Source organism: Telmatherina bonti (genome assembly GCF_933228915.1).
Source record: "Telmatherina bonti genome assembly, chromosome: 23".
Classification (NCBI taxonomy): domain Eukaryota; kingdom Metazoa; phylum Chordata; class Actinopteri; order Atheriniformes; family Telmatherinidae; genus Telmatherina; species Telmatherina bonti.
Window position 1 is genome coordinate 20,171,014 of NC_136632.1, and position 16,663 is coordinate 20,187,676.

General features: G+C 44.1%; 1 protein-coding gene across 1 annotated transcript in view; it reads right to left on the reverse strand.

The window, feature by feature from the left end:
* The window catches only part of sbf1 (SET binding factor 1), a 61,388-nt gene that overhangs the window by 4,956 nt on the left and 39,769 nt on the right, over positions 1-16,663 (reverse strand). The window contains exons 15-40 of the mRNA XM_079263092.1: positions 15,892-16,004; positions 15,593-15,742; positions 13,695-13,763; positions 12,964-13,125; positions 12,632-12,897; positions 12,275-12,447; positions 12,125-12,198; positions 10,870-11,062; positions 10,634-10,761; positions 10,371-10,546; positions 8,333-8,469; positions 7,992-8,199; positions 7,707-7,903; positions 7,004-7,141; positions 6,825-6,920; positions 6,542-6,616; positions 5,932-6,104; positions 5,556-5,732; positions 5,379-5,480; positions 5,094-5,279; positions 1,861-1,987; positions 1,652-1,782; positions 1,222-1,566; positions 936-1,141; positions 751-838; positions 546-677 (exon numbers count right to left, since the gene is read on the reverse strand). Coding sequence (XP_079119218.1) covers positions 546-677; positions 751-838; positions 936-1,141; positions 1,222-1,566; positions 1,652-1,782; positions 1,861-1,987; positions 5,094-5,279; positions 5,379-5,480; positions 5,556-5,732; positions 5,932-6,104; positions 6,542-6,616; positions 6,825-6,920; positions 7,004-7,141; positions 7,707-7,903; positions 7,992-8,199; positions 8,333-8,469; positions 10,371-10,546; positions 10,634-10,761; positions 10,870-11,062; positions 12,125-12,198; positions 12,275-12,447; positions 12,632-12,897; positions 12,964-13,125; positions 13,695-13,763; positions 15,593-15,742; positions 15,892-16,004 — 4,022 coding nt within the window. The remainder of the gene's footprint in view (positions 1-545; positions 678-750; positions 839-935; positions 1,142-1,221; positions 1,567-1,651; positions 1,783-1,860; positions 1,988-5,093; positions 5,280-5,378; positions 5,481-5,555; positions 5,733-5,931; positions 6,105-6,541; positions 6,617-6,824; positions 6,921-7,003; positions 7,142-7,706; positions 7,904-7,991; positions 8,200-8,332; positions 8,470-10,370; positions 10,547-10,633; positions 10,762-10,869; positions 11,063-12,124; positions 12,199-12,274; positions 12,448-12,631; positions 12,898-12,963; positions 13,126-13,694; positions 13,764-15,592; positions 15,743-15,891; positions 16,005-16,663) is intronic.

Genomic DNA, 16,663 nt, shown 5'->3' on the forward strand with positions numbered 1-16,663 from the left:
AAGTCAAATAGTTTAGAAGAATACAACAAGATCAGAAGCAAATTGTAAGTAGCTGAATCTAGCTGTCCTAAAGCTCTGCTGAGAAGTGATGGATCTGATCCATACTGGTAAATTGTTCCAGTCTGATGGGGATGAATTTTAATGCTCGACGGCCAAATTCTTTCTTAATTTTGGTAAAATAAAAAAAACAAGTGCTCAGTATGTCTGAGGTTACGTGAGGATCCAAATGAGATTAGAAATTGTTTTAAATAGAATGGATAACTAAGATAGCCAATGAAAATGTCTTCTTGATTTTAATGCCAAACAGTGCAGTGATGCGTTCATGCGACAGTAATGTGTTCTGTAAAGACACCTCAGTACAAATCTACACAGACTATGATACATAACACTGAGAGAATGGAGCTTTGTATTGTATTGTATTATTCTGGTAAACAACATCAGCATAGTCATAGTATTAGAAGAATTAGCTGAGTAATAACTCTTTCATCTCTTAACTCTCCTGACTGTGACCGGACAGAGTCCTGCAACGGCGTTGTCAAGCTCACATCAAAGAAGGCTCTCTCATCGATGTTTTTCGGTGCTCCCAAGGCGGGCGTTCCCTGCGTCACGGACTCCACGTCAGCCAGCTCGATCACCCCTTTACACTCCTTGTCCTGCCTGGTCTCGTAGTATCTCAGCTGGAAGCGGAGGCACGTTGTTACAGAGTACAGTCCAGGACGTTTTCTATGTAAAAACAAAAGTCAATCTCACCTGATGTTTGGTCTTATCCAGCACAAACCACCGCGGTTTCCATGGTTTCAGCAACGCTCCTTTCTTATACAAAATGCCTTCAAAACTCCTGGAGGGAAGCAAACATTCGGACATGTTGACATCATCCTCAAAGGTGGCTTAACTTCAACGTGTGTGTGTGTGTGTGTGTGTGTAACAATTCCGACCTATTCTCGCTCTCCGTGCTCTGAAACTGGCTGTAGAGCGTGCTCGTGCTCGGCCGTCCTGCCACCGGCGTGGAGGTGGCGCTGGCTTCGCAGTCCAGACCCAGGTTGATGGAGGATCTGACGCCGCTCTCCTGCAGGTAGACGCCCTGAGAACGCCGCTGGTGGCCCAGGTTCGACGACATGAGGAGGGAGCTGGAGAACGATGGCTGCAGAGGAAGAACAGAGAAAATCTTCCAAACAGAACTCTTCTTCTATGACGGGGGAAAAAAAAAAAACGTTTTCCCACCTTGCTTTCCAGTTTGGTCTCAGTCCTCTGCGCGGCCTTGATCTTGTCCCACGTGTCCTTCCACTTGTCCGACGTCTGTCCAAGCTCGGCCTCCAGACTCTGCAGGTCTTGCAGCAGCTTGGTGATGGCGTCGGGGACCACCTTACTCAGGCTGTCGTAACAAGGCCACACCACGCGGCGCTGAGATTTCGGGGCGCTTGTGTCGGGCTTCTCTGCCGTTTCCTCTGCCGAATTCTCCTGCCGGCCCCTCAGCTCCCAGTCGTAGGACGGCCCTTCAGAGAGCGTCTCCTCCATGTAGAAGTCCCAGACCTTCAGGTTGGAGATGAAAGTATACGGCCGCAACACCTGGAACACACACATTAAAAACCCACTTAAATGCATCCCTGCAGTCGGCTTGCCTCCATCATCTTCACCTCTTCCCTGCTCTTACCTCCTCATCCTCCGGCGAGTACATGTAGTTGTAGAAGATGGGGGTTTTCTTGTGGAGTCTGTCGATGTAGTCCCACACAGACTTGCAGACCTGAGGACTTTTCCTCTCACCTTTCTCCTCATACAGCACACCTGCAGTCAGAGAGGGATCAGTAACTCAGAACGGCGCCTTCGTCTTTCCAATGAGCTCGCAGTGGCGTGACAGGTTACCCAGCTCGATGCGTTCGTAGTCCGAGTCGAGCAGGAAGGTGCGGAAGCGGCTGGACACGTAGTGGTAGGCCAGGAACTTCAGGTAGTACTGGCTGAACTCGAACTCCATGGGGAACTGGAGGTGGATCTGAGCATGCAGGGACAGATGGGCGCCGATCAAAGCCGTGCTTCACGATGTAGACATTTAATCAACAAATATACAGGTACTTTTTTCCTAGCATGTTCTTCTCCTCTTTTCCGAAACAGCGTTTATTGTAAATAGCAGAACATTTAGCAGCGTCTCAGACATTTGGGTCACAAGAGGATCTACTTCTGCAATATGAGGGTGAATCCACCAGACTGATCAGAGAAACAGGAAATAACGCCCGAGTTAACGCAGACAAGCCATCCACGATACCAGAAGAGGAAGGAAAACAGAGACCTCAGGGGGTTTTACTGATTTTAAAAGTGGATTCACAAAAGCCGACAAAGACTTTGGTGGGAATTCTTCCTTAAAAGGTGGTGAGTCAGGATTTATGTGTCCATCTCTAACTGTGAAGCCCAGTGTTGCCATGTTGCGCATGCTAATGCTAAACTATCTCAGTTACAACTGCAGCAAAGCATAAACTGACGCCTTCGTGGCATCAGAAGCAAACAAAGCAGTCTTAAAAATGAGGTTGTACAAAGTTAGACAGCAGAAAAACATCAGATCCAGTTTAGATTCGTTGAACAGATTTTAGCCACATGGCCTGAAGTTGAAATGTACTCTGAGTAGCGCTGCTGTGTTTGGACTTGGCGCTAAATCCAGTGTCACTGTGAACAAACGCTCACAAAACTGACTGGTGGAAAGTAAAAACAATTAAAAAAAAAAAAAAGCCTAAAAATAAACAGGTGCTGCAAGTAAATCTCCACAAATGAATCCACAAGTTAAAGCAACAAAAATAATCTGAGCTTTAGGTTTTAATTTTTCTTCCATAGTAGAACAAATTAAAAAGGATTTCCCTTTAAGAAATGACTGGTTGTCATAACAACCTATTAGCACTTGACAGTCAGACGACAGAGAAACGAAGCAGTTTAAAAGAGAAAGGTCAGTCGGTGAAATAAACGTAAACAGGACCAGGTCTGACGTGGTCGAGATGCTGAACATTATTTGCTTTTTTAAAAACAGAATTAAGGTTTCACAAAGCACAGGCCGTGAAATAATTATTCTATAAGCTCTGTAGAATAAGCTCAGATTTTATCATCATATGTCTTGTAGTCTTTCCAGCAGGACCTGGTCTAATGTGGTCAGGTTCCCTGAAAGAAACTGACTTCAGTGATGTAAGGCTGCTGTTTCTAGATATTTCTTCCATCAATGATTAGCACCTGTTTCCTTAACAGGCTGAAGCTGGATGTTAGTAATATGATTGGTTGTTAGTAATGTGATGGTAGTAATATGATTGGTTGTTAGTAATGTGATGGTAGTAATATGATTGGTTGTTAGTAATGTGATGGTAGTAATATGATTGGTTGTTAGTAATGTGATGGTAGTAATATGATTGGTTGTTAGTAATGTGATGGTAGTAATATGATTGGTTGAGAGTAATGTGATGGTAGTAATATGATTGGTTGTTAGTAATGTGATGGTAGTAATATGATTGGTTGTTAGTAATGTGATGGTAGTAATATGATTGGTTGTTAGTAATGTGATGGTAGTAATATGATTGGTTGTTAGTAATGTGATGGTAGTAATATGATTGGTTGTTAGTAATGTGATGGTAGTAATATGATTGGTTGAGAGTAATGTGATGGTAGTAATATGATTGGTTGTTAGTAATGTGATGGTAGTAATATGATTGGTTGTTAGTAATGTGATGGTAGTAATATGATTGGTTGTTAGTAATGTGATGGTAGTAATATGATTGGTTGTTAGTAATGTGATGGTAGTAATATGATTGGTTGAGAGTAATGTGATGGTAGTAATATGATTGGTTGAGAGTAATGTGATGGTAGTAATATGATTGGTTGTTAGTAATGTGATGGTAGTAATATGATTGGTTGTTAGTAATGTGATGGTAGTAATATGATTGGTTGTTAGTAATGTGATGGTAGTAATATGATTGGTTGTTAGTAATGTGATGGTAGTAATATGATTGGTTGTTAGTAATGTGATGGTAGTAATATGATTGGTTGAGAGTAATGTGATGGTAGTAATATGATTGGTTGTTAGTAATGTGATGGTAGTAATATGATTGGTTGTTAGTAATGTGATGGTAGTAATATGATTGGTTGTTAGTAATGTGATGGTAGTAATATGATTGGTTGAGAGTAATGTGATGGTAGTAATATGATTGGTTGAGAGTAATGTGATGGTAGTAATATGATTGGTTGTTAGTAATATGATGGTAGTAATATAATTGGTTGAGAGTAATGTGATGGTAGTAATATGATTGGTTGTTAGTAATGTGATGGTAGTAATATGACTGGTTGAGAGTGAAACGTGCACACCGGAGATCCGTCACAGTGCTGGAAAACTAAAAGCCTCGAACAACTGAATGAAACTTCAGCATTTGGGAGTGAAATACAGAATGACCCTACAGGCGGTCCTCAGGTTACGCGGTTCTGGACTTACGTCGTTTTGACTTTACAACGCACATTGAATAAATGTAAATAACACAAATAGAGCAAGTTTCAAAATTACGAGCTTCTTTATAAGCTCTTACTACACGCGACACGGAGGCTGAGATGAAGCCACAGTGTTTATTTTAATGTTTTCAATGTTTATTTTACTTTAATTAAAAAGTCTACCGCAAATTGCCTGTATTGTTTTTCCATTAATCTGATTTATAATATGTGTATTTAGATAGTTATTTTGGGATTAAGGGGGTATTTAGGGGGTATTTAAGGGTAAAAATCTGACTTACACAGAATTTCGGGTTACGCTGCAGCAGAGGAACTGAACTCGTCTGTAAACCTCGGACCGCCTGTAATCCTCTCCATCAGGTTCATTTTCATTCACCTATTCTTCTGTGATTGTTTTTAGCCTAAACAGGTCTGAAACTCTGACACTAAAGCAGGAAATTTCAGACGTTTACCAGGTAATTTGCAAATAACTCTTTTCCCACAACATATTCTGAAAACATCAGGAATAACCATTGGCTATGCTTTGGCTTCAGATGTTTCGTGATGTTAAATGACTTTAAAGTGAATTTAAAGTGAATTTTAAGTGAATTTTAAAGTAGGTTTGCTTCCCTCACACAGGGAAGCAAACCTACCTGGTGTACACAGTCCAGGAACTGCAGGAAGACGGGGGTGAAGCCGCTGCTCTGGCTGCCCAGCGTCTGAGCGCCGCGATGGCTGAACCTGTGGCCGAATGACAGCCATTCCTTCTCCACCAGCAGCCGGAAACCATCAAAGGTTCTGTAGTAGGGATCCGACAGCAGCTGCACCAAGGACACCACCTATAATCATAAACAAACGCCACATAAACTCCACCTGAACCAACCACTTCTGCATGTAATCAGTGAAACAAGAGGTTTCTTTCTGTCTGTCTGTCTGACCTGTGTGGTGACGTCCCAGCCGTCCTCCAAGCTGACCATGACAGACGAGCCAGTGTCCAGAAGCTCCACGACAAGGACAGACACCTGCAGCACCCTGTGCAGCTGGACGCACATGTGGACAGAGTTAGATAACAGCTGACGGAGCAGACATCAGTGATACTGGGGAGCTAAACGCACCAGGGCCATCCACTCCGACTCCTCCAGGCAGCGTAGGAAGCTGGAGTTGGGGTCGGACGTTGGGGTACTCGGCACGCACGCCTTCATAAGCTTCTTGAAGCTGTTTTTCACCTGCCGCACGTCGCACACCTCGATGGGGACCACCTCCCACTGCACGAAGGAGTCTTGCTTTCCTCCCTGGAAACACCATAACCGTCCAATCAGCTTCTTCCAGATCAGCTACTTCCTGTTTCACTTTATATTAATATTTGGTTTTATTTATCATTTTAATTGACGCTAATCAAAGTTCAGATGATGCAGAAAGCCTGTCTGAGCTGCAGAGACAGTGCATCCTTAGTTTGGTGTGATAGTGGGTAAAACTTCTGCTTTCGGTCACCTTTAGCTGAGCTTTATCCCCGATGATGTAGAGGTAAGCTCTCTGCTGGCGGAGGAACAGCGCTTCACTAGGACCTCCGTTGGGCTGAGGTGACTCTTTCCCAGCCAGACGCGTCCCCACATCTGGATTGTAGGCACTTAGACGCCCACTGCCCCGGATACTGCCCCATTTCCCTGCAATGTGCACACATAAACACACGCAGAGCAGATTCTTACTAAACAGTGATGTGAGAACGTGGCGATGAAGTCCTTTCTGCTTGTTTTGAGTTGTTAAGCTGAAACCAGGACTCTTAATCACATCCATGCTGGTAAAGAAAGCAGACATGACTGAAAACTACTGAGTCTACTTCACTACATCTATCTGAGAAACAGCTACGCTACGATTATTGTTGCTGACAATCAGCAGAGGAAAGAATCAAACGACAAACAGAACATCAGAGAGCACGGCTGCAGCGGCAGCATGCACGCAACGATAAACACAAGCAGCAACGACACACCATTAGTCTGCAGAAACAGTATAAAGCCCAAGGCTGACGGCAAACATAGTTGCAGAAATCTGATTGGTTAGACAGGAGGGAAGGAAGAGGTGTAGGGGGCGTGGCCTACTGTACCTCTAGGAGGGTTCTTGGCCTTGCCAGACACTTTGGGCTGAGAGAGGGAGATGACTTTCGCCCTTTGACCAACAGCTGAGGTCAAATGACAGAGACGGCTAGTTAACCAGCAACGCTACACAACAGAGGATGGTTTCACTCGCTGACTCACACACAAAAGCTCATCCTAAACGTGAGCTACAAAGGGTGGATTTGCTGGTTCGTCATCCTCCCAGTCCAGTCCCAGCTTCAGTGACGAGATTCAAGACTTAAATAAAAGAGGAGACAAACAACAGCATCTCACCTCCTCTGCTGAAGGTACCGGGAACGTCCTCCTTGGCGCCCATCACCTGCTTCATCAGAGCTCCTATCTTGGGGTTTCTCATTTTATCTGAAGAGTCTGTGGACAAAAGAGACGATCAGACGCTAGAAATGGCAGATCGGCGAGGATCCTGTCACAGTAAGCAGACGGTGTCCACCCACCCGAGGTGTTCATGTGCGTGGATGTGAAGCCGCTCAGTGTGTTTCTGCCACTGTTCTCCGAGTATGACGGCATGGAGCTGATGATGGCCTGCAGGTATTTCTCCTGCTCCAGGCTGGTGGAGTCTGCCTGAGAGGGAACTGCATGGAGAACGAAAACGCATTAACAAAACCTCACGTTTCAGCTCATAGACATATTTCTTAGGCCTCAATCTTCTACAAATATGCTTTACTGGTACAACAGCAAAGCATTTAGACCTGGTCCTGGTTTTCAAAAACCATGTATACATTGCCCTCTTTAACCCTTTTTTTGTTCTATTTTTGCCTCGCTGTCAGCAGACCGAATTTTATTTCACTTGTTGATCTTCGGCTGCTCCTGATAGGCCATTACTATTGATTTTATCCATTTTGCTGGTTTACACTTTGACAGGACGTGACTTTATCACAAGTTCTGGATCAAAACAAAGATCGATAGCAATCTTTGTGTATTCTGTAAAAATGTGTAAAAAAAACTACATTTTGCAGCTGGATTTTAACCATTTGATGGGACATAAAAGCATGGAAACTTCCATAGATCACCGCATGTGTAGGCAATCCATCCCAGTTCACACCAGAGTGTTACTGCTGTTTCTGGGAAACTGATGATAATATAACAAAAAGAGAGATCAGGAACACAAGTGATCTGATGGAGTTTTAAGGGTTCTACCTGCAGTCGGTGCGTTGGGGGACTTAAAGAAGCCCACCACTCCCTTGGCATGAAGGCCAGCTGAGCGCAGCAGCACGGCCTTGGTCCGCGAATTCCTCCAACAAACAACTGGGATGCGATTCTGTCGGTAGCAGCGGGAGATTCTCTGGATGGTTGGGTCTGGGATGCTCTGGGGGACGATCAGCAGGCCGGGGTAGCTGGGAAACACATGCAAAGTGATTATAAATTCACCTCTGACCCCTCGGTGCTCTCACATCAGTGTGACATCTTCTGATGGTTGCCTACCTCCTGCAGACCGTGTACATGCGGTTAACAGTGGAAATCCTAAACGGCTCGTTCTTTGACCGCGTCAGGCTGTTACTGAGCGTGCCCAGTCCCAGGCGCTGGTAGTCCCGGCAACAGGCTCGCTCCACAACGTTGCTCATGGTTTGTCTATCTGAAGAGCGGATGGTGGAGGAGAGGGTGAGGGAGCTCTGGTCCACTTCCTCCGAGACTGTGGAGACACAGAAAATCTGCATTTTAGACCAGTTTGCTCAGTTTCATGAAAGGTTGAAACAGAGAAAAAATAAGTATTAAATGAAGTGTCAGAAGAAACCAAGGAGTCAGCTTTTATTCCATCATCATACCTGAGATTTCATCCTCATCCAACTCTGACTGGAAGCTGCTTCTGTTTTCCCAGGTGGGAGGAGAGTACTTCTTCCTGGTCACATACTGCCGGCCGATGGTCCTCTTGGCACTCTTCACCAGGTTTTTGGAAAGTGTCCTGAAGAAGAAAACAGTGATGTTTAGAAAGCTTTATCCACATTATATATGGTATTTCATCAGATTAAACAAAGCACAGCTTCATTTTACAATGAGATGTCATGTACAGATGAACTATAAACAAATAAGAAGAAAGAGACTGGGACAGAGTAGGGTGAAGGAGTACAAAGAGCAAGAGGAGTACTGGACTGCATTCGAGAGATTATATTGCACTTACCGTAGATAATAAATATGTCAAATAACAAAAAAGGGAGAATTAAAAAGATATGCACATAATTGGGATATTTAGAAGACAAGATAATTGTCTGTTTAGTGGGTTGTTTTTTTTGTTTTTTTGTTGTTTTTTTTTTACATAGAAACAACTAAGTTTATGGGTTAGGGACGTCATTGGCCTGTAGCTCCTGCTTGTGGACAACAGGTCAAAAATATGACGTGCTGAGTGAGAGGAGGACAGATTGGGACCGTCTTTGTCCAGCAGCAGCTGCTGGTACTGTCTCTAGAGGAAGAAGGAGAGAAGCCAACAAGCCTCTAAGCAGTAAACATCTGAAGTTCCCTCCTGTCTGCATCGGGGCTCCCCTCATGGAGCGATACAAGTTCAACAAGTTCATCGGCAGCTTCCTCCCCCAAAAAGCTGGGATGCTGGTTAAGGGGGAGGCGGGGCTACAGTGTTAGCAGTTGTGGAAAGCGGCAGATGGGTAGGAAAGACTGACACTGAATGGCGTTTTGGGATTTATTACATTACAACTTCCAAGCACCACTTCCATGCAGATGAAACATCCAAACAAAAACCGAACTCATCACCGTGTTAGCAGAGCTCAAGAAAGCACTTGTTTTTATTTATTTATGTTTCATTTCATTCCTTGGAGATCGTATATTTATCATCTGGGCCCCCCCCCCCGATACATCTTTCTTTGTTTTCCTGGCATTTATTGAACACAGGCCGCCAGCTGCTGAACATCCTCTCACTTATTCTCATCACCTCCTGAGGGGAGCCAAACCAACTACCTGTTGCTTCTTTTCAGCCATAAAAAAAGAACCAATTCCACTCATCTTTGGACTCAGAATAATTCACTCATTTGACATCTTTTGAGGTTTCTTTTTATGAAAAGCTGATTTGGCTGGGCCAAAATGCACCAACCCAGCATGTTGTGAAAGTTCTCTGAGTGTGCAACCCAAAGATGCCCCAACACCTGGCCAAATGGGACCCCCGCGTTCTGTAGTCCCGACAGTCATGCCCAAATGCTCCAAACTGCAGCCAGCGAGCCGACAACCACGGATGTCATACTGTGTGGTTGATGGTTTTAACCAACGATTCAAATCACTAAATAACTTCTCAGAGAGCAGAGAAGTAATAAAAGATCTTTCAAGAGGGGGTTCAAGCTCAAATGATGATTAAAAATCAGGCGCGGGAAGATTGCAGCGGTTTAACCCTTTATCAGGCAAGCGACTATTTTTGATCACTTTGTTTTTCTTTCATTTTCAGCATAAAACAAATTTCTTTTAAAAAATAAAAGTAACAGAATGGAGGTCTTGGTACCAACATGGAGGACAAGTTTAGGTTAAAATGTCTCATTTCAAGGTATTTCATTGAGTGCCCCTAAAAGAAGTTGCAGAGTAACAATCGTGTAAAAAAAGAGGAAGAAAATTTATGTTGCTTCACGCTTATTTTCTAGTCGCATTTCAGCATTTTTCATCCTCGTTACTTGATGCACGGCATCATGATAGGATTGCACAAAACTCTTCAGTGCGACACCTTAACTTGTCCTCAGCGGAAAGACTCGCTTTTTGTTTTTTGCACTGAATTCCTAACAAGTCAAAAAAAAATCAAGCATCTATGTGTGGAAATCTATTTGTCTGACCCACATAAAATCATTTTGTGTGTTGTCACATTTGGTTCCTCACTTTAGTGACTGGTTCTTGTCCTTCGTCTTGTGCTCCACCACCAGCTTGCTGGACTGACCCACGGTGAAGGCGAAGGTGCCTTGGACATGCTGAGGGTAACGTAACTTGTGCAGATGTTTTCGGAAAACTTCCGCCAGGTCGGATGCAACCTCCTCATCAAATGCAATCTTCATTAGCTGCGGATGAAACCAGGAGACGAGAACAGAGTTCAACACTTTTACTTTCCTGAGGGAGGAAGTGTGTGGCACGAGGGAGGGGGATACCTGGAAAGTACACGATCGCAGCTGCAGCCCCTCCTGCACAAACTGGTCCATGGTAACTGTGACTGAGATCCTCTTCTCCTTGGTCAGAGAGGCGATGGGGAAGGATCGAGTCACAACCTGCTCACCCACTTCACGAGGAAAACAGAGAAGGTGTCCTTTAGAGTATGCACAGGAAAAACACCAAAACCCCTGCTAAAGTTATCAGACCTGATCTCTCTTTTTATGTCATCTCTTACCTAATGGGTCAGTCGGCGTGCCCTTAAAGATAAGGCGATAAGTAGTAAGAAAGATGGCACCCTCGGCAGGAAGAAGAGGAGGACCTCCCATTAACCCAGTCGCCTCCTCGCGGCCATCGGGGATCAGGTGGACCCTCATGCCATCCATCACCAGCTCCTCCCCAGGCAACAGAGTCGGCCTCAGCAGCTTGGGCTGCACAGAGGATGCAAGAAGGAGAAGAAGATTAAAGAAGTGACAGCACTCTCAGACGGAAAGTGAAACAAACAGCTAAACGTGGCAAATGAGAGCATCAACATGTGAAAGACAGCTCGTCAAAGAATCATGCTTTCACAACCATGCTCATGTTCCTCTCTGGGCGACCTGCACTGGTTGGGGAGTTGGACAACACACTCTGGTGTCAAAATGAGAGCAGCAAAGCACAAACCAGTCCAGCTGATCTGGTGGGATCATGGCAGCGATGGTTTATTAACAAGAAAATAAATATACAGGAAGAAGCGTGGTGTTCCCTTGGATGTGTTTATATGCTGTCACATTCATTTCATATTTCTTAAAACACACAAAGTCCGTTATTTAAAGTATTTCCGGAGTACAAAGCTCAAATAAAGGAGAGTTAATTGCTTGTAAAAATGAAATAAACTTTGTCCTTTTGGACCCTTAAATAACTTCCTATGCATAAGGGAGGCCTGGGGAGCTTCCTAAACAACCCCTCCTCCCATAAAAAACATAATAATCTCACACATGACCACACATTCCAGTCACAGCACAATCAAAGGAGAATTTCCTTCCTCAGGCACTAAAGTACAAGGACCCCAGCAGCTGAAAATTGTGGCTCCACAAGCGTGCAAACTTGTGAAGATGCTGACAAGCTGGACTCTAGCCAAGAAATCTTTTTGTGAAATAGTGAAACATGTGACATCAGTGCAGCCGCCATCCCTCTCCAGCACTCTGCATGCAGGACTAACAGCACCCTTCGGTCTGAAGGCACTCAGCTCTGCTGGGCCTGGGAGAGTTTCTCAGCTCCTCCGGCCTCATTAGAGATCAAACAGCACTACAAAGAGGGGGGGGAGGCAATCACCCAGCATGCATTGCTCAGGCGTGCTGTGAGTCACACTACTCTGTCTCGGCTGGACAGACGTACCTGCCATGACACTGTGAGCCTGAGCTGTAGGGATTGGTGGAGAGGGGAGTGGGCGGGGCTGGCTGGGGTGCTGCATGGCCTTTGTCCAGTGGGATGTAAAAATAGGAATTGGTTACCTTTTGGATCGGCGGCAGCCTCTTACTCTCCCTGTGGACTGCGTCTAACGTCTCGATGTGCATCTGGACGATATCTGCAAACACATTTATCCATCAAGTTTGCTTCGTTCTGATTGGTGCAGACGGATGTTTGCGGTTTCGATGCTGTACCCGGTATCATTGTGTGGAGAGCTTTGAGGTGCTCGTTTGTCACGCCACTCTCGTTGCAAACTTTATCTACAAAGCGGTTGATGAAGCGCACCACTGAGTTGGCCACGTCCGAGCTCTCAGCGTCTTCGAAGCCGCTCTCTGTGTCGTAGCTCTCCGCCATACTGCCTGCGATGCTGCAATGCAAGGAAAAAAAAAAAAAAAAGCTTGAAACGTTTACTTTTCAACAAGAAACAACAAAGCAAAGCACGAGCCGAACTTTGTTTTCTTTCCCCAACAGTGTTTCAGCTTCAACACAATGACACTTCCTCCTTCTTTCCTGCCGTTCCCACGGTTACATGTGATCCGCTCTCTCTCTACCTGTTTGTGACGTAGCTGTTGCTGACGCTCTCCACGTCTCCGAGGCCGGAGCTCCTCAGCAGCCGGTTCTTGCTGGTGTCCAGCGGCAGCAGCAGGTAGCTCATCCTGTTGGCGTAGTGGATAGCCTGGCTGAACACCGTGCTCTCCTCCTTCTGCACGCGCTCCATCTGCATCTCCTTGGTGAGCGTCGGCCACAGGCGGCTCTGCTCCGACGCCAGCTCCAGGGCGCTGATTTCCCTGCTGCTACTTGACCCGTCCTGCTGTTCCTGATAGCAGATCAAAGTGTTAAAACTGCTCTACACTGGGCTGAGGCGCTGAAAAACGATGCTCACCGAGTTGTTGTGCTTATCTCCCTCGTCTGTCTCCAGGTACAGAGCTTTGATGTGATTCTGGACATCGCTGTAGAACATGGCCTCCCAGAACTGCATGGTGGTCCACACCATGTGCTCCTGTACACAGCTGTAGGCAAACTGAGTGATGCCTGCACCCAGTTTCTGTCAGACAAAGACAGATACATGTTTCTGAAGGAGATGAGCGACTTTCCTGCAGAGGCTTGTGAAATAGAAAAACTCCCGCACAAAATCCACCCCAAGTGAACAAATGATTAAAAACTAGGGGTGGGGAAATCAAATCGAAAATCGAGATTTTTTTGCTTCACAATTTTAAAATGGATTTTTTTTTTTTTGGTTAAAAAAAAAAATCTGTTTTTTTTTTTTCAAACAGATAAAATAATCCATTATAAAATCTTAGCCAGTTTTATTGTTTTTATTGATCTTTTTACTTGTCTTCTAAGGGCTTTATAGCAGCAGAATGATGATCTGGCCAATTTGTTGTTTTTTTCTATTTGAAATTAAAAAAAAAAAAAAAAAAATTACGAGCAAAAAGAGTTTTATACATTTTTTTTTTGTTTTGATCTACAAAAATCAGTAATATCAAAGAATTGTGAGCATTGCAATTTAAATTGAATCGGCACCCAAAAAATCAGAAGCATATCGTCACAGCCCTATCAAAAACACAAAAGAGTTTTTCTGGGTTTCTTTCATGAAGCTGGTTTTTAACTTACTCGGCAGAAGGCTGTGACCAGGGGAAGAAGGGCAGCTGCAATCCCATGTTCATCCATATGTGAACAGTCCTACACAGAAACAGATGAACCAAGACATCACACTTCCAGAAAAAAAAAACAAAAAAAGACAGAGACCCGTTTCCAGGTCAGATAATCTTCTCTTTAGGTTAAATATGTCTGGCAGTGTAAGCAAAGTCATCACACTAATGACCAACGATGACTGCCTCCATTTCATGCGAGAACAAACCTGGAAATGATGTGACAGCAGATTTTTACTAAGTGTAGTTTTAACCAGTCATGAAATGGCAACAGGAAGGAAGAAACAGACACAAAACTCCTCTACATCAGCGAGGACCGTGTGGAGAGGGTCTTAACATTCCAGATTGAGGATGTGAAGGAGATACTTCATTTCCAGAAGTTACCAGCCTCCCCTAAAGCTTCTCTAGACTGTTCCATGTCTAGAGAAGCATCTATGTGTGGAAATCTATTTGTCTGACCCAAATAAAATCCTTTTGTGTGTTGTCACATTTGGTTCCTCACTTTAGTGACCGGTTCTTGTCCTTTGTCTTGGTGACTGGTTTAACAAGAGGGTCATCACAACAACTACCAGCCGTCCACTCCGTACAGTAAAACACATTTAGAAATGAGCTATTAGAAATGGTAAAGGCAATAAAATACACTCTAATAGACACACAGGTGTGTTTGAGCTTCTGCCATCATTCAGGACATACAGAACAATAAAAAGAAAAACCCCTTTAAAGACACACTACAAAACTTTTGCCATTTCCCCGTCACGTGCCCCCTCTCGACAGCTAATTCAGCATCCACCTTGCATCCTACCCGACCTGTTAGCTCCTTCCAGCCAGCAAAAGATGATCTTACAATGACTTGTTTTGTCCCATTCTCTATTTGAATCAATTGCGTTTCTTTGCTGAATCCGTGACATTGCGTGTTCAGAACAGCCAGTTTCTTATTATACCGTGAAGCGAAACTCTGCTGCAACGTCAGGTCGCGTCCCGGATGGAAAAGTTGGATAGTGCAGTTTTTCAGCCTCGGGATGCTGCTGAACAGCAGCGGCTCCGGAAATGCACATGATAGATGTTACTGTGTCATCGAACAAGTTCGGGACGCAGAGTTTTAAAGTCAGAAAGTTACAGAATGCGTCTTTAAGACCCAGTTTTTATCCTAAAGTAAGAAAGAAAATGCATCAAGGCTGTTTTTCTTTTCCATTTTCTTTTCAGTGTTGCGTACCAGATGTTAATATTTTTAAACAACAACGTACAGTTTGTTCATTTAGTTTATTTTCATTGGCTCCCGGTTAAATCTAGGACAGAATTATAAATTCTCCATACATATAAAGTTACTGTATTTTAGAGATCTAATAGTTCCACATTTGCTGTCAGACTGCAGGTTTAATTGTGGTTTCTGAGAGTCCAATCTTATGTTATCAAGCATCCAGTTTTGGTTTGGGAAGCAGAACCCATCTCTACTTTGCCTTTTTTAATAAAGTTTATAGTTAGCAATGTCCTGGTGACCCCGACCCAAATTACGCTGCTATCGGCTTTGACTGCTGCGGGACATCCCATTACACACTGAGCACCATGCTGCTTTTTTTCCTTTAGAGTTACGGTGCTTGTTGACCCATCTTTCCTTCTCTGCACCTCTTAACTGGTTGAGGCAGAAAGCCTTCCTTCCTGACTCTGGTTCTGCTGGAGGTTTGTCATTCCTGTTCACTATGACCTGCCTCCCTGTGCATGATCATAATGAAGCACTGGATCCATTAGTTTCCTTATCGACACTATTATTTTTTAAGAACCAGCTTATATGAACAGTTATGATAAACTGGACTGATGTGGATCGTGTGCATTATTTTGTGTCCGAGTTAAGCTTAGGCTCACCTGTAAGGTGCAGTTCATCATGCGAACAATGTAGTCAAACTGCTGGTCGTCCAACACAGCTCGGTTCTGCAGGACGTGCTGATTGAGCTCCTGCGTCAAACAGACACGAGCTGCTCGACCCTTTAGCGCCCGCAAAACAGCTGGCATCAGCTGGAAATAAAAAAAAAAACAAACTAGGTTTAATATTCAAAAGCAATGAAATCATTAAAATAAAACAGAAGTGAAACCTTCATGGTGTTAAAACAAGACAAAAACCAGAGAAGAAACCATCCAGTTGTGCAGTGACGTCTCCCTCGTACCTTCTTGGCTTCCAGCATTTTGTTGTCAAAGATGTAGGTGATGCAGTTCCTGACCACCTCTAGTCTGCGAGCGCTGTTTGCCATGACGTTGCCATTCCTGTCCACGATGTCTCCTGTGGACACACAAAAAAGGTTATCAGGTCCTTGTGAACCGCTGTCACGGTGGACTCGACCTTCCATGCTATGAGACCATCCATGTGAAGTAAAAACCTCACAGAGGAAGTTTGAGGTCTGAGTGGAGATGGTCAACTTTAACCTACTTGTCAGTAAAACACCCGCAGCCTTTCACCAGACTTTTACCCAGTGTTCACAGCCTGTTACACAACCTTTGCTAACAATCTTTCAGTCTTCACATGTTGCTTGTTTGTAATCTTTGCTCCGAGGTTTTTACTTTTACACAATATTTAATGTGAATGCTCATTTAACATACAGCTCCGTTTGTCGGCTGTTGCTTGTGTGACGGTGTGCAGTTCTGCAGGCTGCTCAATATGAACTGTTAGTCTCAGCTGCGTACTTCAAGGAGCAAAGGAAGTTATTGGCAAATGTCACAGTAAAATATGAAGGACTTGTTCCAAAAATGCTCCCTGCAACATTGCAACACTTTGATAAATCTAAAACACATTAAAGAAAGTTTTTCACATTGAACAATAAAGTCTGTCACATCTTTACTGGAGTTTAGTTCAAATTCGCAAATGTTTTTACAATCCCGCTAATTACACCCTGCTGGAAGTGGGAAAAAAAGCATTCCCGTCCCAATTGGAAACAATTTCAA